Genomic DNA, 25,876 nt, shown 5'->3' on the forward strand with positions numbered 1-25,876 from the left:
TTAAAGAGTTTTAAAGACTAAAGATATTTTTTTAAAAGAGAAAATAATAAGAAAAGTAAGAAAATAATACAACCAGCTGTAAAATAAACTTCTAAAGCTCTAAGGAATATTATCTTTTACAGAGAATTGAAATACTTTTAAAATACAAATCTCGGGCAGGAGCTCTGTTTATTCTCGCTTACGTGAATCGAGCTGACAGTAATTAGAACTGGAAGGAGGTCGCCCCTTTTATTGTTAGAGGACACCAGTTCAGCAGGACAACAAATGTAAATTGTTTTTGAACTCGGGCAATCCGCACGCATACTTACTGTAGGGAAAATGCCCTTTTGGATGGATTTCTCCCATCCTTCCCTACCCCCAGCCAGGATAGCCAGGAGCAATCTGTGCCGTCCATGGCTGTTCTATGGTCTCTCCTTTTCCTTGTTTTAAGCCTTTTCGATTTATTTGCTGACCCAGTTTTCAACGCTACTTGCCAGCTGCCTGGCAGCTCCTGGAGAGCTGTCTATAATCCAGCGATTACATGTGACACACGCATACGTTGCAGCTTATTTTTCATTTCTTCGACTGTCGCCGGAGGATCCACAGGCGCAGCTGTTGTGTTCCCTTGTAGTTTGCATAAATAATTGAGCTGTGAGAGAACGAAGATACTTCCGGCTAATCCCTCCAAATGAAAACGCCATGGATGGGTTAATTTTTAAATAAAAAATGTTTAATCGTATCGCTCTCGTTTGCTCTTTTTTTTTGTTGTATTACAATATACTCTGTGGCGACAATCATCGACATCGACATCGACATCGACATCGGCACAAAAGACAAACAGCAATCCTGGCTCTGTTTATTTTTTATCCGCCTGTTTACCTATAAAGCAAATGCTTTTTTATCCACTCCTCCACTCCGCTTTGTTTGCTTGCCTTTTGTTATTGTTACTATTTGTTTATTATTATTGTAATGCCTTGCTATGTCATATTTATGGTATGTTTTCACTAGTTTGCCATTTAGTTTACTCGTAATTTCAACAGTTAAAAGTAGTTCGTTTTACACAGTTCGATTGCTTTATTACAACTATATATTTAACCATGTCATTAGCCACACATGGTAGGTATGTATCTGTAAATTTACTTGACTAATGCATACGACTAGAGTTTCACTAATTAACTTTAATATACAGGAATTACTTAGCTGATGGCCTACAATTACATATACATACATATGTAGATTTATGTACGGCGCTTTAAAGGTTTATGGCAAATGCTTGTGGGCTTATGGAATTAGCATCTCATCGATTCAAAATTCCATATTGGCTGGCATATGTATATATTCACACTTAAACTGAACTATAGGTATTTATATATATATATATATATATATGCATATATGTATGTAGATTTGCGGGCGACTGTTTATACTTTTGATTGGTTACATTACGACTTTGGTTGCATTAACAATTAGGAGATTAGCTTTAAAAGGAAAAGCACAGATAGAAGAGTTAAGGTACATTTTATTCGGAAAATTGTTTTTGAGAAGCCTTTAAGGATTTTAAATATTTAAAAAAAATCATTAAACTTTGAAAATATTTAATGTATAGAAAGCTTGTTGTAGTTAAATGTTTGTAAAATATATTTTTGAAGGGGATTAAAGCCATTTAAGTAAAAGGAACTTTTGAATAGCTTTAGAAATTTAGAAAAAATTATATCAAAATTGTTTAAACTTCAAATTTTCATTTAAGAATATTTAAAGGCTGGTAATATTTAAAAAGTCGTTAAAGTTTTAAATTTTATATTAGTTTCAATATTTATATCTCGCAAAATTGCTTTAAACAATATACTTTCAAAAGAAACTTTAGCTGCATAGGTAAAAAAAATTTCTTCATTTTTTTGTTGCTTCAAAAATGTTTTAAATTTTTGTATAAATTATAAATTTGAAAATTGTCCACAGTTTTTAATTATCTTTGCAACCAAAGCATTAGTTTTTAAGCTGCAGGATGGGAAACAACTCTATCTGCACTTACTCAGATAATGTGTTCATAAAATCAGCTTATGACTAACATTATTTTTACAGCTTAATGGAAATTAATAAAATTAGTTTTGCCTTTTATGTGGCAGCAGTAAACAAAATGGAAATGCATACTCGTAATACGGAATTATGTTTAATTATAATTGTGTCCAAACATAAAATGGGGGAAATCACATCAAGGGGTCTTAGCCTCGCACAATTTAATTGTTCATCAGTTTGAATTGGTTATTGCTCGATTGGTTAATCTGTGAGTTTGTTTTGCAAAATTGTTGTTTTATAATTATAACAATTATGTCTAGCATTATTTTGCGGCATGTCAATGGGATGTTTCTAATCCTGAAAAATAGTTGTTATATTTTTTTGCACATTTTATAACTTAATTAAATCAATTTATTCGGTTGAATTGGACATTGTTTTTTATGGTAAATGTTTTTTTGTGACATTTCGACACTTTTAGTAATTAAAATTGGGGGAAAAATAAACTAAATTAGTTATTTTTAGAATTTTCTCAGTTGGTGGTAGTTTAATATAAAAATATAGACTTTAATTATTAGTAGGGAGAAAAGGAATAAGGTTTATCCATGTAATATGAAAATTTGATCAATTTATACATACTTCAATAAATTTGACTTTAAAGTTTAAGGGAATCCACAAGTATTTAAATAATGACCAAAAGAATGTTGCCAGAAATTATGATAAACTTAAATTAATATCATTGCAATATCAAATTAAATAATTTGTATACTTTTATTGTGGTTTAATAAAGCAAGCAAAATCGAGTTTACATTTGGTTTGGCGTAAAATTGCGCAGTGCAAATATTTGCATGATATGGCAATCAATTTAAATGTTTTATGACTCACTGCTGCTCCCATTTTGTTTCTGTATTTGGCCTGTCTACGTTTTATCTAATTATTTAATATTGAGCCCGGGACTAGCGCACTGTACACTGCACATTATTTGATTATTCATTAATTTATTAAAAGAGCCGGCGCCACATAGATTACTCATTCCCATTTGTGATACATATTTGCGATACACTTTTTATTTTATTTTACTTTTTTTTTTGCTTGCTTCGGTTTGGTTATGCCATAATTACGTTTAATTTTTGTATTTACACATATCTTATAGTAAATTTTGATTTTGTTTAAATATACACATTAAATGGTAATCAATTAGCTTACACAAAGTAGTTTTCTATATTTACAATGCTTTACAATGGCTTTGGGGGGTGGAGGAAAGGGGTTGGATATATAATCCAGAAGTGGGGATTTTTAATACTTTAATTAACAATGTTTAATGAAGATATTAATACATTTTTTTGCGGATTAATAAGTATAAAATGGAAATGACACACATGTAACAAAGTTTTTTAATAGTTGAGCGTTTTTTAGGGAAATAAAAATACGGAAATGATGTTATAAATAATAAATAATTAATAAATATGTAAATATAGTTAAAGAAAATTATATTAGTTGTAATGAAGACTTTAAAAAACAATACCAAATTTTTAAAGTTTTTTAGTGCTTTTAAATTATGAAAAAGTTGTTTTTTAACTTTAAACATTTAATTCCTTCAAGTGATTTCATCTAAAAGCTCAATTTTAATGCTGTTCCTAAAAAAGCAATAAAGTATATTGGCTCTAAATTATGTAAACAAGTAAACAAAAAACATTTTAACAAATATTCAATCAAAGAACTTTGGGTTTTAAATCGATTGATTGTATTAATTGTAGCCTCGAACTTAGCCATTGTGCTGCATTGTTTACTTACTTATTTATATTTATATACTTATGTATATTTATTTATTCTTTCCGATTACGAGTTTAAAACTGACATTCTAAATGGCTGATTAGCCAGACACACTCAAGGGACCATTCACGCATTCAACCATTTTTATTCACACGCGCTCGCACTCACATTTCATGTGTGGCTTTAAATTACTTCTACTTAGTTGATGTTTTCGCTGTCACCGTTCGATCATCTGTGACAGGACCTCTTGGCCAGGACCTGACCGGAGCAGGCCTGGCGACAGCTCTTGACCGCTGGACACCGCTTCCTCGTCGTCGCTGTTTCTGTGGTTGCTGCTGATGCTGTATCACTTTCGCTGGCTGCCATCTGTGTGCCTGTTGTCGAGGATGACGGCAAGGACGCTGGCAGGATGGCACTGCACTGGCGACTGTAGCAAAGGACGAGGCCCAGCAGCAGGACAATTGTCAGCCAATTGTACTGACAACCGGATGAGCCAGTTTGCATTGCCTCCGGATGTTCACCTGAAATTATGGCCCGAACTAATTTCAACTTTATTGCATTGTCTTGAGCTTACATGTTAAATTTGTACACGGAATAAGGGGGAAATGCACCGAAAAAATAGGGGGTATAGAAGGGATTTATCAGCAGTTAAAGGTTCAAGAGAGAGAGTTCAAGAGAGAGATATAAAATAATATTAAAGGATTATGCTTGTTGAGAGAAAGTTATCTTTGTTTCTTGCATATTTTTTCCAGTGTCTTGGCAGCGGTAAATAAAAGCCAGTGTACTTGCGAACAAGTACAGCCTCGAGTTCAAGTTGTATCCGTGTTTGCCGTATCTGTATCCTTATAACTCCTTGAGTCAGCGTGCCGTAACAAAATTGACCGTCTTTATTTGTTGCGCTCTGTTTGGCCACTCGCTCAAGTGTTTGTGTGTGTACATGCAGCTGTGTGTTTGTTTGTGTTGGTACATAAATATTTAATTAATGCTGCAGTGTTTAGTTTTGGGGCCAAAGGAGCCAGGGGAAATCGCCAGACATTTGTGATTTCTGCCCCGACAAACTTGGTGTCAGTCGAAGCGTATGAAATATTTAATCATCAAACTGCCGTCGACCATCGAATAATTAGCTAATTTCTCTTCAGCCTTTTGTGGTGGTCATTAATAAATTGATTTGGCAGATGATTTATCTGTAGTTTACCTTTTCTCTTCACGATACACACAATGTAACCGTTTAATTGCCGAAATGAAGTGGCCCTGTTAACAAACGTATATATCCTGGGGCCTAGTATCCTGGGGGGAAGGCTCTTGAGAGCACGCTATGGCCAGGAAACGAGTGCATAAATAACACAAAACAATTGCCCATCTGCCGTAACACCTTGAGTCCTTCAAGGACTCGCACACACACTCACACAATCTCCTATGTATCAATGTCCTTGTAATTGATTGAGTTGAATTTTTCAAGCAATTAACTTTGGCACTTGAGTCCAACTCTACAATGTGCAAACAAACTGAAATCCCTGTTTCCCAATGATGTAATACATGGCCAAAATGCGAATGCGTGATGTGAGCGAAGAATGGGTTGTGCTGTAATACACGGCGTATGCGTGATGTGGGAATAGCTTCGTTACACCAGAGATGTAAACAGATTGCGTGGGTCCTGGCCCCGGCTCTCTCTCTCTCTCTCCTCTTTCTCGCTCTCTCTCAATTCAAATTTCGTTTGTTATGTGGGTAGAACCATGAGAAGGATGGCCAATAAATTTGGATGCCGCATATATCGCCTAGTTGCCTAGTTGCCGGCAGACACAAACATATCACGCATACGCCACGGTGGCGGTGGCCCCACTCGTGGGAAGTAGATGTTGCGGCACAAGACAATGTATATTTGTTGACAGCCCCGGAATTATTAATAACGTACGTGGCGCACATAATTCATCATCAGAACAGAGTGAACCCATAGACCTTCCCTCCTCCTGTCCCCAGACGACGCTGCATAACTTAAATATCCCAAGGGCTCGAGAGTACGGCTGTGAAAACACAAGTCACAAGCCGGCTTAGCCAAACAAAAGGCGAATAAAGTACACAGAAATTTCTGGTAAGATGGAACAGGGGAAATGTAAAAGAAAAAAAATTTGGCTCTAACCACAAAAAAAAAATGTAGTAAAATGGTAACTGAAATATGCAAAATTAGCGCTGATGGATTTTCAGGAAGGAAGCCGGTCATGGAAGGATGCTGCTAAGCAACTACCAAGTTCCAGACTCAAGCACACACACACACACACACTCAGAGAGAGAAAGAGAATTGGAGCTCAAGGACGAAGGACTCGGCTGCATGCACGTAGTTTCGAGTGTTTTTACGAGCAGTTTTGCATACTTTGGCAGTATTTTCACATTTTGTTAAACGCGCTTTGTTTGTGCAGTTTATGCCGGATGGCGGATGACAGCCACTCGTTCAGCATTCAGCATTCAGTGTTCAGTGCTCAGTGCACTTTGCGAGTGTCTAAAGCCTCTGGAGAGCGACATAAAGCTGCGATTTGGCTTCGCTAAGAACCATTCAATTAGGCCGCAATTGCCACCCTCTTATCCTCACTTACACTTGATGCGATTTCTTTCCTCTGCCCAAATGAATTACACAGTTCATTAGCGCGATTGTTTCGTGCTCAATTGAGCCAGTAAATATTAAATAATTTCCATTATCAAGTGCAAACAAGACCAACAGTACCAGGAATGCTCTTGATTGCCATTAATTTGTGATTTACATGAAGGCAAAGAATGGAAAGTCATTCAAAACCAGACTGTTGAGTCTATTAATTAACAATAATATGCTTTAAGCTGAATTTTGGTAAGATTAAGTTTAATTCCATAAGAGCATTTAGACTTACTTTGGAAATACATCGAAATATATACAGAAAGTTTAAGTCAAATTGCTTTATAATTTAAAAATAAATTCAGGTTTACTCTGTAAGGCCCTAAATAAAACCAAGCTAGCAAAAGATCAAGCAAATAACATTCAATTCAGAAACAAAAGTTTAAACATTATACACAAATCAACTTTAAGAAAAATAAAGTAATTCTTTTGCAAAATGCACAAAAAATTTAAGGATTTGTATTTCTAGGCCTGAACATTTTGTAAAACCAATAGAAACACCATCAAAAGAATACAAAAAATGTTACTTGTTTGAATATTCTTCTTATTTCTAGTAAAAGTAAAATTTTATTTCATTTTTCCCTAACACAACAAAAGAGATATCTCTCCTAATACCTTAAAATCTCTGAATGATTAAAAAACTCTTCATTTTTATTATCACAAGCATTCTGGTCAAACACACAAGTTGTGCCTGCCAAGCCGAGAATTGTTTATTCTGTTTGTTGCAATTTATGGGTCCTTAGTTTTTACCATATATGTATGAAAGAGTTAAATGTCCTTCTCTGCTCGTGCAGCTGAATCCTTGGGCTTGGTCTATTGTTACACTTTGCGTGCTTTTCAATTATGCATTAAACTATCGCATATATATATCGCAGTGGGTTATAAAAACGCTTTGCTCCTGCTGCCTGACACTGTGCACATCCGGCTTGGTCATGATAAGCATTTTACGGGCTTTATCGCCGAACACGGAATGGGGTCTGAAAGTTGGGTGTATGGGAAAGTGGGAAAGTGGGGGGTGGGAAAGTGGGAAAGTGAGGAGCCTGAAGTCAGGAGTCAGAAGCCAGGCTGGACGTTTCGTTGAGGTGGTATTGCATTCCGCGGAGTCGCTTTTAATACTCTTTCAAAGGGGATAACTATTGCAAGAAGAGTTTAAATATATACTTTCCTTTTTTTAAAAAGGATAAAGTCAGGTAAGCTCAGGAAATAAGTTAAATAAATATAGAAACCCATTTTTATTGGTCTAATATGTATTTTTCCAAGCAAGACTTTTCATTTAGCAATTTAAATGAAAACAAGAAGCATTAAATAAACTTTAAAACATCTTATAGGTACTTTTATAAAAGAGAAGTATAAACCTGTAGAATTTCTACAAAATATTCAATGCATTAATATATATAATTATCAAATTATAATATTACACACATTCTTTATAGTTCCCCCGATTATAATTATTTGTCGTTTAAGGGTATTTTATGCTCCTGTATCCTGCTGGCAGGACTTGCCTTCGTTTTTATTTTCCACTTTGCTGCAAGTTTATAAATAAAATGTGCATATGTGACACTCGTGCACGCAACGCCAGTGGCAAGGAGTTTTGTTGGCGAACGGAAAACGGGGCGTGGCAGCGAATACCAGAGCGCGAACAAAAACCGGAAGCCATGCATTGCCCTCCGCTCTTCCTACCCACTTCTTCCCGCCAAAAAAGCTCTCCTGTTTTATTATTGTTTTTTGTTTTTGGTTTTTTTATTTCTTATTTTTCTGCCACACGTTGCGGCCTGGACTAAAAGTTCTGCCTCGCCTTTCGCGCTTGTTTTTCATCCTCTGCGTTGACATCTACGTCGCTGTCATTAATTTTAAGCTGCACGCTTTTTGGGGCGGCCGCCGAGTTCAAATTACGAGTTATCCTGGCCGCGGGTATCCTGGCAAAAACGAGCAACTCCCACATTTGCATTCTGCAATTTGGAATTTACCTAAGCTTCTGAGTTGCCGTGAGGCAAACATTTGGTTGTTTGGCAAAAATTGAGCAGAAAGTTTTTCGCCATTTTGGTGATTTCGCATACAATGTGGAATACTTGAGTTAAGGCTTTGGCCAGGTATGACATATTTATTATTGTTTCAAAGTTGCGTTTATCGTGGGATTACTTGAGGCGATATGTGCTTAAAATTCTCCAAAACTTTGGTTATAAATGTTTAAATAATAAATATAAATATTATATACAAATAAGTGGAGATTTTACTGTATGTTACTTTAATATTTATGGAATTTATAACTGCTTTTAGTTGATTTAAACAATATATTTTTTTAAGAAAATCTTTTAAATATACTTCGAAATTTTTTTTAATTTGTGTAGTTGTCAAACATTTCTTCTAAAACATATTAAAGACAATAAATAGTTTTAAAAGGATTTAAAAGTTTCAAAATCATTTTTATATCCCATCATTGCCAGGCAGTTTTCTTTTGTAAACTCTGTCTGCTGTTGCTTTTTATCGACATTTTTCCCATGAAATGCCCTAAAACTATAAGAAAATCCCAGGCAAGCGACAACAAGTGCAGGTAGAAAATCAGTATCTTGCCGGAGCACAAAACTTTTGCAAAAACTCCACCAATTCAGTTTTAATCAGTTAAAATGCCTGTCTAAGCCGTATAATAGGGAATGAGTCTCAGTGTCTCAGCATTTCTCATTCAAAATGTAATTTAAAAGTTTGCATTTTCATTTTATTATATACATATATACGCACAAATGTATCTGCTGTTGTATTTTCTTGTAGATTTCGTTTTGATTTTATTTGGCAGAAAACTATTTGGAAAAGTTTTGAATTTAATGCGCAAATACGTATTATGGGAGGGCATATATATATACTTGAATGTTTATGTATATATATCTGTTTAGATGTCACCGAATGACAGTCGTCCGGCATTTGTCTGACTGTAATACATTCTAACAATATTGTCGTTTGGCTCAGCTTTTGTACCCAGCCTCTTCCCCCGCTTCGAGTTTAGTTCAGTTTCAGTTTGGAAAGTTTCTGCACTGCCTGGCTGAAATAATAATTGAATGTCACTTGAACGACAAGTTGGTGCTTGAGCCGAGAAAAAAACCAACAACGAAGTGGGATACCGAGTCTCAGTCCGAATCGGAATCCAAATCGGAATCCTGCGAGAAAACTACCAAACAATTTTGTCAAAGTGACAAAATGCCGAACGAATGCAGGCGGGGCAGCTTGCCAAAAAACTTGTTTTCACAGGCTTAGCCAAAAGTCTGTCTTCCAGATATACAAATATATATATATATAGATAATATATATACGTATTTTATCAGCGGTTTTGCTTTTGGCTTTCGGCTTTGTTGAAGCTACAGGCTACTAGGGAATTTTCGGGAGAATTTCAATTGAATTTTGAGCAGCTCTCAAGGGGAATTTTTAATTGAGCTCAGGCAAATCTCTCTTGGCCCAGAAGGCAGACCAGACCGCATGCACATAGTTTCGTCGTCAGTTTTTCAGCCAAAAGGCCAGGCCAGAAATCTAAGCCAAAGCCAGAGCGAAAGCCAAAAGCTGTAACCACATTTTAAGTCTCCCGAAAGCGACTCATATAAATCACGAATGAATTAAGTGTGGCCTGACCTGTTACCACTGCTTTTCCCTTGGATTTCCCGTGCTCTTTGTAGCTTTGCCTTTTCTTTTCTTTTCTTTTTTTTTGGTTTTTTCGCCCAGAGTTTTTGTGTTTTCCTCCCCATTCGTTTTTCTTTGATAAACTTGAGACGTGCGTCCTTGCAGATGTATAAATGTGTGGGTGACTTACTGTTTGCGTAAGTCAAGACCCACAACAAGGATGTGGAAACGAGTGTGGATCAGGAGCTGGGAGCAGGAGCAGTATGCCAGGAGGCCAGGCTGCCCTTTGCCGTTCGTCATTTGAGTCATTGCGGTCAAGGCGCCTCTGTCTCCCATCTCCGGTTTTTTTGTCTTTCCCCCTGACTTTGGTTTAATATGTGGCCGGCTGTTTTAATGCCTTATTTGCACGTGCTGACGTTTATCTCGGCTCACATTCGCTTTCCCTTACCCAGGGAACTCAACACAAGAAACTCGTATATTCGCAGCCAGCCGTTAGCTGTTGGATTATCGGGCCAGAAAAGTTTTCGGCCAGGCCAACAGAGAGCTGAAATAGAAATGCGGTAACTGTGGAAATGGAAATGGAGCCCGAACTTGGTAGACCAAAAAGGAGATTACCAAACAAATTGTCCTGCTAATGTGACGCACTCAAAGTGAAATGGTGTGATGCCGAAAAATAAAATATATATTCCATCTACGAGAAGGAAGTCAGGTGGGAAGACTGGTTGAGAAAATTTTTCTTATATTTCAAGTCATAAATTTTATATTTAGGTAAGAATTTGTACTCCAAATTTTCACTGAGAGTGGGATTTTCAACAGATCACATGTAATGCTGATAAACTTTCTGGGGACTTACTTTGCTCGAGGTCAATTTATAATGATAAAGAAACATGTATGCTTTTCTATAAATATTCATTATTAACGTCATGAATATGTATTAGTTATCGTATTTCCTTTCAAAGTAATATAAATATGAAGAGGTATTTTTAAATATTCCATCTCATATCTCCTCTTGAAGAAGGACATTGCACACATGCTGCGATGTAAAACTTGGTGTTTTAATGAAATTAATTGAACACTGCAGGAACCACTACTATTTAGATATATCTTCCTTTAGCCAACCATGTGCTGGCCCACGCAATTCGGAAACTGTTTGCTGATTTGTTGGAACATTGATGCACATTAGGCCACGTTTACTTGGAAATTTTTGGGCCAAGGCAAGTGTGGGGAGTGTGTGGACATGTGCGTCCTTGACAACGCCTTAGCCTTAGCCTTTGCCATTGCCATTGGCCCCGGCCTTTGAGTTGGTCCTGCCACATGTTGGGAGTTCTTGGGAGGAGGTCTCCTCCGCACACACACATGTGGCATTTGCCGGGGAAAGTTTGTCTATGCAGCGGCCCAACGCCTTCGAGGTCCTCTAGTATCCAGTATCCTGTAACCCCGTGTGTCTGTATGTGTTGACCTATCAGTTTACGTGCCATTTAGCACTCAATTAAATTCGCACAGCGCAAACACACAGGAAACACCCGAACCAAGAACATTTAAGTAAATGTGCGCTCATCAGCAAGGAGCTGGGAACTGGGAGCTGGGAGTAGCAAGGACTGCTTGCTGAAAAAGGATTTGCAATGGCAGTCCAATCATTGGCTGCCTGCCTGCCTCTCTGCTCCGGCTATTAATCAAGGCAGTGAGCATTTGTTGAAAGCAATTTATTTCGTTATCGAATGGATTTGCCCGGTTGAACAGAGTAGACACAGGAAGAGAGGGAGAGAGATCTGGCTAAAAATTATGCAAGCCAAGCGAAATGAGGACCTTGGGTTGCAGTTCTAGGATTTTTGAGACGTGCCCCCTGGGAGACCTCAACAGAGAGCTGTCTGTACGTGTCATATTCACAGAGAGAGAGTGTTTGTTTGCTCTAATTAAAATGAGTGTATGTGTGTGAAGAGGCTGCTTCCGTTTGCCACACTTGGAAGACATAATTTATAGTTATCGATTGGCCAAATATTTTATTATTTAAATTGAGATGGCTGCCGGCTGTTTGGATTTCAATTCCTTCTTCTTCTTGGTTATTTTTTGTTGTATGCCTGAGAAGCTGCTAAGTGCAGATAACGCTCGTTGCCTGATTTATCTGTCAGTCTTTTATCAAACTGCAACCAGAGACGGGGGCTCGAGCAGGTCAAATATCAAGTGGAGCTTATTGATTTTTGACGCTTGATTAAACAACCAAAACGGGGGAAGTCCCTGGCCAAAAGCACACGAAAACAAAAAACGAAATCGGAAACAGAAACAGAAAGCTGAAATGTGAAATCTGAACGCGCTTTGCAATTGAGTTTCATCATCGTGGCCATTACAACAAGCAGTCGGCAATCCAATTACGTTTCTGTTTCTGGCCAAAACTCCTGCAGGCTCCTGCTGATTTGGCCGCCTGAGCGAATGAGTGACTGACTCGCTGACTGACTTACTGATTGGCTGGCTGAGTGCCTAAATAATTGCCAAATTAGCCAAAAGTGCACTTAGCATTAGGCTGCTGCCTGAGCCGTGCTGTGGCTGTGCTAAGATTAGCCTATTTGATTCATTAAATGTCTGCCTTTGAGGGACTTTCCCTTCTTTAACTTTTGTTTTTGTTCAGTTCTTGAAATACAATTTGAAACCATTATTATTTAGAAGCTTCTGCACGGTAACCAGATCCTGTCAGCCTTTTCATTATCGAACATTTTTAAGGCAATTTAAAATTCAATCCTCAGGGGAAGAAGGACACAAACCGTGCAAAAACCTTCTCTGTCCACTTAAATTTTTAGTTAAAGTTTATGCTGTCAATGTGCGCACCATTGAAACCTGAAACGGTGACAATTTTCGGGGCATAGAAGCAACTTCACCGTTTGCCGTAACAATATGTTGCGGGCGGAATCCACCTCACTCGCTGGCTGCCAGGACTCGTATTTTGTGTGAGTGTGGAAACTTTGAGAACAAAACTTGTGCACAGTTGTACACAGAGAGAAAGGGATAATTTTGGGTCAAAATAATAGTGTATATCCTAAACTTTGTTTGGTTCAATTGATGTATATTCTTCACCCTCTAAAATAAGCATGAAAATAAGCTACTTTTATTATCAAACTTTAAATACAAAGCAAACAAATATTTCCCTTTAAAGAAACCATGAAACTGGGCTATTTATGTTATGAAATGATTTCTGTTTTCAATATATATTTTCAGAGTAAATAAAACTCAAAGAGATAGCTTCATTTCCCTATCCTTAATCTCTCTCTGCAAGGACTTTAAAGTATATATCCTGGTCGTTGCTGCATTTACCTGTGTGCGTGCCGCCTCAAGTGCGCCATAAGTACAACCGTTGTATCCTGTATCTATCTGCCATATCCTCATGCCTTTCGGATCTGTGTGAGTGCGTTTAGTTACAGAATTTTGTGGTAAGTAAAACATTGCAGTCCAGGACTCCAGTAGAGTCGAGTAACATGACACACACATGGAGAGACGGGGGAAAACCCTGGGAAAGCCAGGCAACTAACCCGCACAAGTTGCATTCTGGGTCATCTTTGGACAGGCCTTCGGGGAGCATCCCGTAAAAGTGGCCCTAACACGGATGCACGTAGCCACACACACATATACTATATCCTTATATATATAGTGTATATGGTACAAGGTACTGGTACTCGCATCGCTGCGGTGCACCTCAAATATTATTACTAGCATTCTTACCGATATTGCCGTGTACAGGACAGGACACTCCAATCCACCGAGTTGGTGGGAGGAGCCGCTGCTGCCACTTGCATGCCAACTGGACATGTATTAAGGCCAACTTCAACTTGTTATCGTCGGACAAGCCGCAAGCCATACCAGAACGAGCGTTTGGGGAGTCCTTGCCGATTGAACCATTGGAGAATGGCATCCTGGGTATTCCGTTCGCGGATCGAACTTTTTTATTTCAAGGACTCACTCAAAAAATGTAGCCATGAATTTTCATAGCTACTATGATGGGTTTCATGGATTAATATGTGAGAAGGTGGAGTATATTTTCAAGGCTTTGCGAGTGCAAGTTAAAACGTAAGGTGAAATTGAAAGGAATTTAATTGGTAACTGAAATCCAGGTATATCTTCGACGTTTTTCCTGTTTCATGGGTTTTTCTACTATAATTTAAAGAAAAATCCAGAGCAGGCACAAACATAAATGCGATTCCCCCTCAGGTAAAGGATACGAAATTGATTGCATAAAGTTGTGCACGGTTAAGGCAGGGAAATAATGACATATTTACAAAACCAGAGTGAGTGCAGTGACATAATGAAATACTGCGAAATATGCAGTGCAAAATGTTGAAATACAATTATCACACAAGTGTGTATACACACACACACACACACACACATTCATCCAAGGAAAGGCAAGCATTTTTATTTAATTCTGTTTTGCAGGCTGCATTTTGCTGTTGTTCCTGCGAAGCACTCTTCAAAACTTTGTGCAGCACACGCAGTCGAGCGCTTAATTTGCAACATTTCTTTGTCACAGGCACAAGAACAAAAAGGGCAGGAGGAGGCACAGCGAGTGCGGCAATAACAGCCACTGCTGTGCACGGCAACAACCACGCTGTTGCTGCCACACGCCTTAAAGGACGACGGCAACGACAACGACAACGACAACGACAGCGGCGGCAGCTCGCACATTGTAAATAAGATGTAATAATTTTAAAACGCAAAAACCTAACAAAAACGGAGCACAAGGATCGGACAAGGATGCTGCGCGGAAGGAAAGAGAGGCTTTCTCTTTTTTAAATACTATACGCAGGGGTTGCATGCATGTCTGAGTACGAAAAAAAAGAATAAAAAGCTGAAAAACAAGTTGCAGGGATTAGCCACGAAACGAAGCTGCTAATACCCTAGGAAATTTGTTCACGGCTTCTGCAACAGATTTGTAATTGTCCTTCAGGGATTAGCTTCAAGTTGTTACAAATCTAATTAATTGTTAAGGTATTAAGGTAACAAAGAAAAAGTTACAATTAAATTACAAGTGTAGCGCTCTTTTCCTATTGTTTCCTTTTAGAAATTATTTTATAGAAGTATCACTTATCACAAAACCATATCTGTTGATGATTTTTCCTTAATTTTCTTCCTACTTAAAACCTTCCAAGTGAGTGTATAGAAAATGAAAACCCTTTTAAGCAGCGAGTGGAAGGACATCATCATCATCATTGGCGCACAGACACAATGCATGTTGCAATTGACAGCGGAATGGCAGGCAAAAGGAGCAGCAGCAGCTGTTCTCACAGATGCACAGACACTCACACACATGTAGAAGAAAAGCGAGGCAACTGGGAAATGGCAAGGAAAGCTACGAAACGCTCCTTAGCCCCTGAAAGCCCCTAGATCTAGTAGCAGGAGCAGGAGCAGGAGCAGGAGCAGGAGCAGGAGCAGCTGCTGCTCGTGGCCAAAAAACCGTTTCGTAATTAAGTGCTGCCGGCAGAGTGTGGCTGGAGCATGCTCCTCTCTCTCTCTCTCTGAGCACGTGTGTGTGTGTGTGTGTGTGTGTGCACTTGGCTATTGGTTGTGGGTAATGAGTGCCCCCAGGAATATGGGCGTGGCATGCAACCCACCAGCAAAGATCCCCACTAAGCCATTTGTTTGCTTATTTAAGTTTGAGCTTTTTCCCATATTATTTCAACTTTAAATTGGAAATTTCTCAAGCAGATACGGATGTATATAAAATATATAATACTTTACTTCATTAACAACTTCGTGTCCGCCTTAATCAAGGAGCTTTGGTTTTGCTGCATTGTCTCAACTCTCAAACCAGTCCTGAAATTGAAAGCACCGGACAAATGGAAATGAAAACTTTCAATGGGTTAAGCCGGGAGAATTGCGGTGACATTTCGATATCTAGTGACATCGAAAAGGGGAATGATTTTGGGTTAAAGTTGAATGGAGCAAAGAAATTTCTAAAACAAAAGTAGGGGAAAACTTGGCAACGATAAGGCCAAGACCAGACTTGGCAAAGGGCCAAGCAACAAAGCTTACCAATTGATCACACCTTTGTGAGGATAGAAAAGTGTAGGGGATCGATTTTCTAGAGTATTTCTATATATATAAACAACGCGGTTAATCTAGGAGAACACTTATTTATATATTTTGGGGTTGTCACCTCAAAGAATTAATGAGAATATTGCTTGCAACATTACATTGCCCTTAGAATTTGGTTTTTTTGATATTAGAAATACGAATCGGATAGGAATTTGTTTTTGGTGTAAAATAAAGTACTTAATTATCAAAGTACTATTCTAAGAAGAGCAGAAAGTTATCTGAGAAACCCTTAACCTTAGGATACTTTGAAAAGGCTTTCAATGCTAATTAGCTGAAGTGAGGAAATGGTTGCAATTAGCCATGGAAATTTCTGAGCCAAGTTACCTGACTGTAAATTATAATAAATATGCAAAATTAAATAAAATAAATGGTCTTAGTTATTTATTAATTCAATAAAAATATAAGCTAATATAATGCTGACTATAGTCCTTGCATGGTTACTCCTCAACATTTCCTCTATTCCTCGAAATTGAAAAGAAACAAGAAAGGAAACTATTTTCGGGAAGCCGAAGTTTATATATCCTTGTAGTTTGCTATTGAATTATGGAATCAAATCGGAAATCGATTACAAATATTAGTTTTTTCAACAATATTTATGGATGTTTTTATATATAATTTTTGGTATATTTTATTTCTTATAGAACATGGTTAAATAGCCTCCGCTGTTGATTCTGAACAAAAGTACAAATGATTTATTGGGTCAAAAATTCACAGTGTTACATGCTTCTAACTTAAATAATAATACCCTCTCTGTAAGGGTATACAAAATACACCACCACACACATTTATAATGCGTGTGGGGCATAAGCCCCACTGTATGTATGGGAATGTCCCATTTAGTTTAAAAGTAAGCACCGCCCAACGGAGCTCACACAAAAACATTTGAACAAACGAGGAAAAAGTGTGCAGAGCTTTTTTTAGTTAGCACCGAGCGTTTATTTTCAATTTGCTAGCGAATTATTCGCACATCCCCTTGGTCACACACACAGCTAGACACCCACACTTACACTCATAGAATCACGTACGTATACGTATACACGTCCGTGCAAATGGCCTCGCCCTTAGCCATTGTTTAAGCCGGCTGCTATATTTTAAGGTTATTTTGCAGACCCCGGACCGCGGCCTTTCTGCAGCCATTTTCCGAGCAGTTTTCCAGCATTTTCTAGCATTTCTTGCTGCCTTCTGGTGGCCTGTTCTTATTCCGCTGGCGGCGTTAAGCAGCTTAGCAAAAGCGCTGCCAACGGACATAAATTAAAATGGCCAACGTTGCTTTCCCTTTTGTTTCCTTTTTTCTACCGCTGCATCCGTTCTCCCACACACACACACACAGACACATTGGAAATACACACCGCTAACACACACAGCTAAAGCACACACACCTCCCTGGCACTCGTTTTGTTCATTTGCGTGGCAAACAAATCGCTCGAGCGGCAACAAATTGAGTTTCTTTATGATGTCCCATTTGGCGTGTGCAGGTGTGCGGATCACTCGTCCCATATGAACAGGTGCGGTCAAATTGGTAGCATCAGGAAAAATTTGAAAGTATGAGGTAGCACCAGGAAGTTTCATAGGACAGCATTGCTTTCAATGGTTTATATTATTATATTACGATAACCTTGCAGGGTCTCATCATTAAAGTCAGAAGCAAGCTATGGTAATTTTTATCAAAATTTTATAAGGGGTTATATCGTAACATCGTATGCAGTTTTATAAATCCAACAAAAACTACTGTAGTAATGATTTTCGTATTAAAAATGAAATGATTTTAAAACTTTAGGTTGTCGAAAAAACGGTCATTTAACAATATCGATTGAAATAATTTGAATATTTAAACCTTAGTTAGGATCGATATCCAATACAATCCTATAATTCCATTGCAATCTGTTACAATTAATAAAATTCGCCTTTCCTTAGTTAGTTAGATTCCTTTCTTGTTTTAAAATTAAGTTTTAAAATTTGAAAGAATAATTTAGCTGCTTAGGAAAAAAAAAAACAATTTTTAGCATTCCTTTCCTTTTCTTCTGTCTTTTTCTTTTGTCATCAATTTATTTCCTTTCTTTTAAGTAATATAAATAAGTTATAATAATTAACCGTGAAAGAAAATTCTATAGCTTAGTTACTCAAAATCTTTCTTATAACGAACCTTCAATCTCTTAACTAGTACATACTATTATTTCGACCCCAACTGTACCAACTTATTTAAGGATTGGAATAAATGCGCCGGTGGATGTGGGATTTTTGGGACAGTTTGCTAGATGATTTTTCATGGCGCCCTTTTCGGCTGACTTTTCTTGGCCCCACCCTTAGCGAATGTCGACTGGCATCTGTTTTGGCCACCGGCGAATAATTTCTTATATCAATCACAATTAATTATGCAAGCAAGCGGAGCGTGTGTGTGTGTGTGTGTGTTTGGATGGGGTATCCTGTCTAACCTTTAAATGATAGACGTCCCGACATTTTTCCTTATTAGATTATTCATGCTAAGGTGGGTCGACATCAGCGATAGGGTTGCTATCCCTCCCAGGCACAAAGTGTAATTTCACGGTGGCAATAACTGCTGCGGCTTCCACTGCATATTCGTATTTACTTGGTATATATATCTATATAGGGGTTTTTCCGGCCACACACACACTTGAGTGCAAAGCGCTCCTTGAGCTGCCAAGCAATTTTGACCAAAGGCGGCGAGAACGGAATTTCCATTACGACGGAAAGCAAAATATAAATAAATATGATGTTTTAAGGGAGACGAAGCAAGGGATACCTTGGAGTTTTTAATGAAAAGAGTTTGCTATTTGAGGAGGAAACCTTCTTGAGTTTTATAATTTTAGTTAGAAAATTAAAAATAAATTCGTAAAAATGCTTTTATATTGTAACTAAGAAGCAAGGAAACTAACTTCGCGAAGCCAGAGTTATATACCTTTGCAGTTTGCAGTTGAATTATAGTATCATATCAGAAATCTTTCATAATAAACTTAATATATTCGCAATTATTGAATCAATATTTATTTGAAAATTCATTCGACAAATCAAAATTTTAAAGTCTTAACTAAGCCAAAAAAGCAATAATTTCAATTCGGAAAGCTTTCCTATGCAAGCTTCTGATTAAATTTATAAAATCTTGCAAGGGTATAAGAATAGAATTCATTTAAATATATATATTATTATTTAGTTTTCTGTTTAATACAATATGCTTTACATAAAATATAGTTTATATATTTTTTTAGGTAGCTCGATACTGCACTCCATCTGGCCAATTACACCCTTGATACCTATTACAAGGTTTTGCATTATAAAAAAGTACGCGAGGCAGCAGCGAGCGCGTAATGAAGTGAAAATTGTCCTTAAGCATCAATTTGCAGCGGCGACAAGGACGACAAGGATGTCGATGAGGCGCAGAGATCCTTTCGCTGGTGCTCCTGTCCCTGCTGCTGCTGTGGTTGGCGGTGTACCAGGATAATTTGATGCTTGCCGATGCGCGATAAATATAATTTGTTGCACGTCATGTGTATTAACTTTTTGCAGACACTGTCTGTCACAGATCCTTGGGGATCCTTTGGGCGGCAGCGTAGGTATTCCCATTATGCAACCCATGTGTGTGTGTGTGCCGTGCTGACCCCTGCCCGCAAATTGTAATTAAAATTGCATAGCTAAATTGATTATGTACATAATACAGCCATTTGCAATCTTCTTTCACATTTTTTTTTGTGGAGCCCAAAAAGGGGGATAGTATCTGTAGTTGGCGGTAAGTAATTTTCCAGCGGGTCGCCAAAGTTTGGCCAAGTGGAAATTTTTAATTAAAAGCAAATGCTTTTGAGTTTGACTAAAATTTCTGTATCATGCCCGGAACCCGAAACGCTTGTGGTGCAAGATTGCGGCGGAGCGTCGCTCCTTTGACACCACCGCCCTGGTTTTTGCTTCTGCGTGCTTTTTTTCCATTCAAGTTTCAGGTTGCCGCCGGAGGGAACCTTCAATTAAGCAACTGACCGCCAAAAGTTCACTTTCACCTTGGCAAAAAAACAAAAAACAAAATAAAAAGAGGGAAATCCTCTGACAGAGCAGCGGCGGGATTATGGCTTCCAATCTGGGCAAGATTGCAGACTGCCAGCGGCTGCTGCAGGTTAAGCAAAAACATAAGCATTTGTTTGTGCAACACAATGACCCGGCATCCTCTGCATCCTGCCAGCATCCTGGCACCCGTCATATTCGTTTCCACGTGGGATGCATACTCGCAGCCGGAAAAAATATGAAGAGCCACCCAGAGAGAGAGCACAACTCTGCATGTTTCAATTTTGAATATGTTGGAGGTTTTTTTCATTGCATTGCATTGCATTGCCTTTTCCTCGCGGAAAAGCGTCGGCAAAAAGCTGGCAATGCACTCGTGGAAAAATAGAAATAAAACGGAGAGCAAGCATCACTGCGTCATCGGGGAAGAGGTGCTGTGTCAGTCCCGGCAATAGACAGGTGAACACGCGCTCTGGACAGGATGCAAAGGATGCGAAGGTGGGGAATCAATCTGGGGAACAACTGAAAAAGAGTTCATATTTCATATTCAGTTTCGGTCCTTTTTTTTCGTAGAATCAAAGGGTAAATAGAGAAAGACCACCCATTTAATTATAGACAAGCCAGGGGATACGACAATATAGCAGTTATTCCAAACGTTTTTCAAACATTTGAAAGGTAAGGCGGTTTTTTTAGCTGGAAAAGTGAACATCAAACAAGTGTATTGCACTTTTTTGAAGAGTTACAAAAGTAAAAGTAAAGCAAAAGTACCAAGACAAATTATTTTTTGATTCTAAATTTCAGGAATTTAATACTGTATTTATTATGCGGAAACTAAAGTTTTATTTTATTGCTTTAATTGTTATTTGTTACTTATGTTTCTGTAATTTCAAGGCATCAATGTGCCTAAGCTCTACAGCTTTTTTGAACCGTAAACTTACGGAAACACAGTTGTATTAATTGTAAACTTTATTGTCTCTACATATTGCACAACACACAAATATGAAAGAAACGTATGCAAAACATTCTAGAGATAAAAACATATCAACATAAGGTATTTCTTTTGAATGAAAGTACATTCAATCAACAATTTCCTGGCAAAGTGACTCAAAGAAATTCCTAAGGAAACTGATGAATATAAATTAGAATTGAAGTTTATTGTTTTTCTGACAGCCTTATAGCCTGAATTCAGTGTCTCCCTTCGTCCTTTTCCCTTTTGATTGTGTCAGCATGGGACTAAATATTATATAAATGGGTGTATGCCAGTGTGTGTGTTTTCAATAACATGCGACTGGTTGTGCATTTCATAATTGAATTGCAAGCATAAATTGGCATTTAATTAATAAAGCAAATGCAATTTTTGGCACTACCGACAGCCGACATAGTCCCCCAACAAAATAACCAAGTATCCCCAAATAAACACCAACTGGGTCCTGTCTGGCGGCGACAAATTACCATTTACCAGCCTGACAGGACATAATCTGCGGGGAAGGGCGTGGCCACTGGCTAGTGCTTTTCGATTCGTCTATAATAATCAAAGCGACCAACAAATGAATGTGTCACCTGTGCAAAAGGGCCAGATCCGGCCACCACACATACATATATGCAATAAAGCCAACGGCAAAAGGCGAAAGGCATTGCCGGCAGGAGCAGAAACAGGATACCAACAGTGGCAAAAACATCATCATCCCAAAAACAAGGCTGCCAGCAGCAAATTGAGGCATACGAGCGGGCTATTCAAATAAAAGGACATGCATATGTGCACAAAAATGTATGTATATATTCGGAAAGGTGTCGAAATTAAAGTTTATGCCTGGAGTGTTCATGAATTTGCAGGCTATAAAAGGAGAAAGAAATAAACATAAAGAAAATACCGCCTGAAAAAGGATAAATGTATGGTAAAGCATAAGTTATAATAATAAAATTAAGTCTACCAAAAATAACTAAGATATTCTATATAGGCCTTCAGACTATATTTACTAAAAACTGAGAAGCCACAAATCCAGAGAAATATAAAGAAAATATATTACAATGTATATAGGAACTAAATGTAGCTGAAATAATTTTTTTGATATTTTTTGCCAGCTTATTATTATTTTTTTGTGTGCATGATAACTCTATGAAACTTAAAAAATAAATATAGACACATTCTTAACATTCCAAGCCTTCTTCCTACACGTAAACCAACACATTTAGTCCTTATATTTTCCCTCTCTGTACCTTCGTTTCTATTAGAGCTTGGAAATGTCATTAGAAGGGGAGTAAATATACGTTAGCACCTGATGTGCTGGCTTAACTCTGTTAATATGGTGACCAGACGACATAGGGAAAAAGGGAATTCGCAAAGGGGATCAGCGCATAAATGGACACACTAGAGGCAGGGAGCTGGAGCAAGGATTGCGGACGAAGGACTACTGCTAACCAAGGACTGGCATATTGAGCAGGGCGCTTAGTGGCCAGCGGAAATGCTACGGCAAACGGAAGTCCACCACGAGTCCTGTCCAGGACTCCAGCTCACTGGCATTACCCGGCTGACAGTCCATGGTAATGACATTCACTATACACTCCAGCTCCACTTGCTGCTCCGACTGAATGATTGATGCCTTTTATTCGTTTTCACAATTTGCGCAAAAACTTGATTTTCAAATCACATTCGTTAAAGTCCCTAGAGCAGGATCGGGGGGTCACAGCCCAGGACGAAAGGGAATTAGGATGGGATTGGGATTGAGAATGAGAATGAGTGGGTGTATTGGGAATGGCAGCGATGGGAATTGAACGGAATGCAGACATTAATGCCAAAGCCAACATTATGCCATGAGCGGTGGTGGCTCGTGTCATGTGACAAATTTGGAAATGACAAAATACCCGTACTCGTACCCAATGAAAAATGTTCACCCCGAGAGGGAGAGAGAGCGAGGGAGCGCAGGATAATCGACATTTTTTCCACCATTTTCCCCCTTTTTGTTCTATGTATTTTTTTTGGTTGTCCTGGCTGCCTGGTTTCGGTTGTCATAATTGAGTTTTGCGATGTCCTCAATTGGAATTCTAGTGTCTGGGCAAAAAAAATTGAGTTCAAGCGGCTACTTAAACCCACCCAAAAACACACACATAGCTGGACAGGGCCAAAATCGAAATTGAAAATGAAAATTTAATTAAATTTTGATATCCGTTTTGGCCATAAATGAGTTCAGCTGTAATTTCGGCAGCCAGTTTGGTAGTTGTTGTTTTTTGAGGGTGAGAGACGGAGAGACTCGAATTCGATCTCTGTGGGGTCACATTAAAACTTGATTTCAATTGAAAATTCAAATGGGGTTTTGCCAGGATGCGAGGAGCTAAGAGGAAAGACCGAAGTGCAACCGACCAGATACTGCATTGATAGAGAGGGCCAATATGCGGATGGGATGACTTTGCTGGGACACACAGAGCATACACAGGACACACGGCATCCTTTGAGATTAGACCTGGCAGATTGCTGCTTTCATACTTTTGCCCAGTGACCTGGAGTGTCCTGGCTAGAGTGTCCTGCCCGACTTTCGATTAGTTTGAATCTCCCCCATCATGACAGCTACTTGGTTGCAAACTCATTTCCCACCCAATAACTTTTATTTTCCACGACAAAGTTTATGGGGCATTGCATCTAATTGAATCTTGTCAAGTGCAACAGCTAAAGCACTAATTTAAATTTATATACATATATTTGGTATTATGAATGGTTATAGAAAGTAAATCTGCCGTAGTTTTGATATATAGCCGTTGAGTTTGGACTCTGTTGGGCAGTCTTCGGAGAGCGATTAACATAAATAATTAGATTTGGGTCAAGTCGGGCGGCAATAACATGGCCAAAACGAAACAATAGCCTGGCCAGCCAACTGAATACTTTCAGCTTAATAGTGCAGCGGCTTAGATCGACCTCAAAATACACACACGTGTCCAGAACAATACGTTTTTCCATGAAATTAGCTTTTGGCATAAATCTTTCGTAAATATTACCAGGAAGAGAGGAGGCCTACACAGAGGAACCCAACTGCACTGAGGTGAAAAATTGAGAATAACTATCTTACTTTATTAGTATTTAACAATTTAATTTCTAAAGAAAACTTTCGAGGGAAACCAGATTGGGTTTGAATGTAAATTGAACTCTTGTTGAGAAGTTTATATTTATTTTCGATTGAGAAGACGGTTTGATACTTTTATAAATTTTACTCATAAGTGTCTCAGAACAAAATACAGAATTAAGTCAGGGGTAAAGCCTCAAAATTACTGGTTACCAAATTTATTTTCTAGAAATCTTTATTGCCTCACTTTTGATTTAAATTCCCTAGATTATATATTTTTCTCTCTCTGCATCTGAGCACCAGGTGTGTGTTGCGTGTGTGTCTGTGTGTGAGTTAAGTAGCCGTAGTTTACACGCCTGTAGCCATTTTCCTCAGTCCACCATTTTTCTTTTAGCCCGAGTGTGGTGTGGGTGAGTGTGTGTGTGTGTGTGGCCTGCGGTTGTTGCGGCTGCAGCTGACCCCTGAACCCACCATTCGCCACCCACCCACCTGACCACCGCCCAGATATCGCCTGGCAACGAAATTAATCTCGTAAAATGTGCCAAAGTAAAAATGCAAAAATACCAAAAAAATAAAAGGAAGCAAAGCAAAGCGAGGGAAAAACAAAGGAAGTGTAACTATGACACCCCAAAGTCCTCCCAAAAATCCACCCAAAAGCAAACTCTCTGAATCCCCCTCCACATATGTCACGGCAAAGTTTTCGTATGCTGCCTGCTCATGTAATTTATCAGTAAATTAAGCAATTTATTTTATTTATTCCATTACGTAAATCATGCAATTTGGCCCGATTTCATCATAGGCATCGAAGGCAACAATTTTCTGCCAACGGCAGCGATTTCTGCCCAGGATTTACATGCCGTTCTCAGCTTGCTCAAGCTTCAAGTTGTTTTTACCTACACGCTTTGGTAATTTTATTAAAATCACTTCGAGTGCCTCCGTTGAGATGGAATTCGCTTTTCGGGGACTCTGGCACGCAGTGCGCCCATAAAACCAAACATAATGGGCACCAAACTCAAACACAAGAGAGCCCCAGACCATAGAGGAGAGACCCAACTCCGTTGGATATCCGCCCACGTACGCATATGCGTCAAAACTTGGCTAGAAAATGTATGAATCTAATAAACAAAAGCCGTATATTATTAGCTGCGGATTTGTTTGCCGTTCATCCTCCCCCTTTTTACGGCGACGAAGGAGTTATCCCAGGCTACACTACACTTATGAGGCTGGCTCATAAGGATGTTCTCGACGCTCGACTACGGCTGTGGCCAAAAGCGGGGGATGCTCTGTGGTCGCAGGATATATTTCCCTGGTTTTCCGTCTTCTCACTCCACCTCTGGCCATTTTCCTACTTGGCTTCTGGTGCTGTTCAACATGGCACAAATTATGTTAGTCGGCAATCTCTGAGGATTGACTATGCATGAAGCGAAATCTCCCAACTCACATACGGAAATGTTATCATAACTTATGACTAAAGTTTTTCCAGGCATTAGTTTGTTCGAAATACACTAGTCAGTTTTGGGGGTTAATCATGGGACATAATGCATTTGTGTTTTAATTTGATTTAACAGGTTTTGAGTTCTTCATTATTATTCATTTCAAAATAGTCACAATATGATTTACATATCCATCCTATTAGCTCATGCAAAGTAGAAATGTTTACTTTATTTTCGTTTGAATTCATTCGAAATCCTCTTCTCTCACTGTACTTGTCGCCGCCTATCAACAAACAGGCATCATT

General features: G+C 38.5%; 1 protein-coding gene across 2 annotated transcripts in view; it reads right to left on the minus strand.

Annotated features, from left to right (window-relative positions):
• Positions 1-687: 687 nt before the first annotated feature.
• The window catches only part of dpr6 (defective proboscis extension response 6), a 143,455-nt gene continuing 118,266 nt past the window's right edge, over positions 688-25,876 (minus strand). The window contains exon 7 of one of the 2 annotated variants that reach the window (XM_020961199.2): positions 688-4,283. In XM_020961199.2, coding sequence (XP_020816858.2) covers positions 3,991-4,283 — 293 coding nt within the window. In that variant the 3' untranslated portion in view covers positions 688-3,990. Of the gene's footprint in view, positions 4,302-25,876 lie in introns of both variants that reach the window. The other variant, XM_086833192.1, reaches the window with a different exon arrangement.

This window comes from Drosophila serrata, unplaced genomic scaffold (assembly GCF_035046125.1).
Source record: "Drosophila serrata isolate PLE 108 unplaced genomic scaffold, ASM3504612v1 contig_272, whole genome shotgun sequence".
NCBI lineage: Eukaryota > Metazoa > Arthropoda > Insecta > Diptera > Drosophilidae > Drosophila > Drosophila serrata.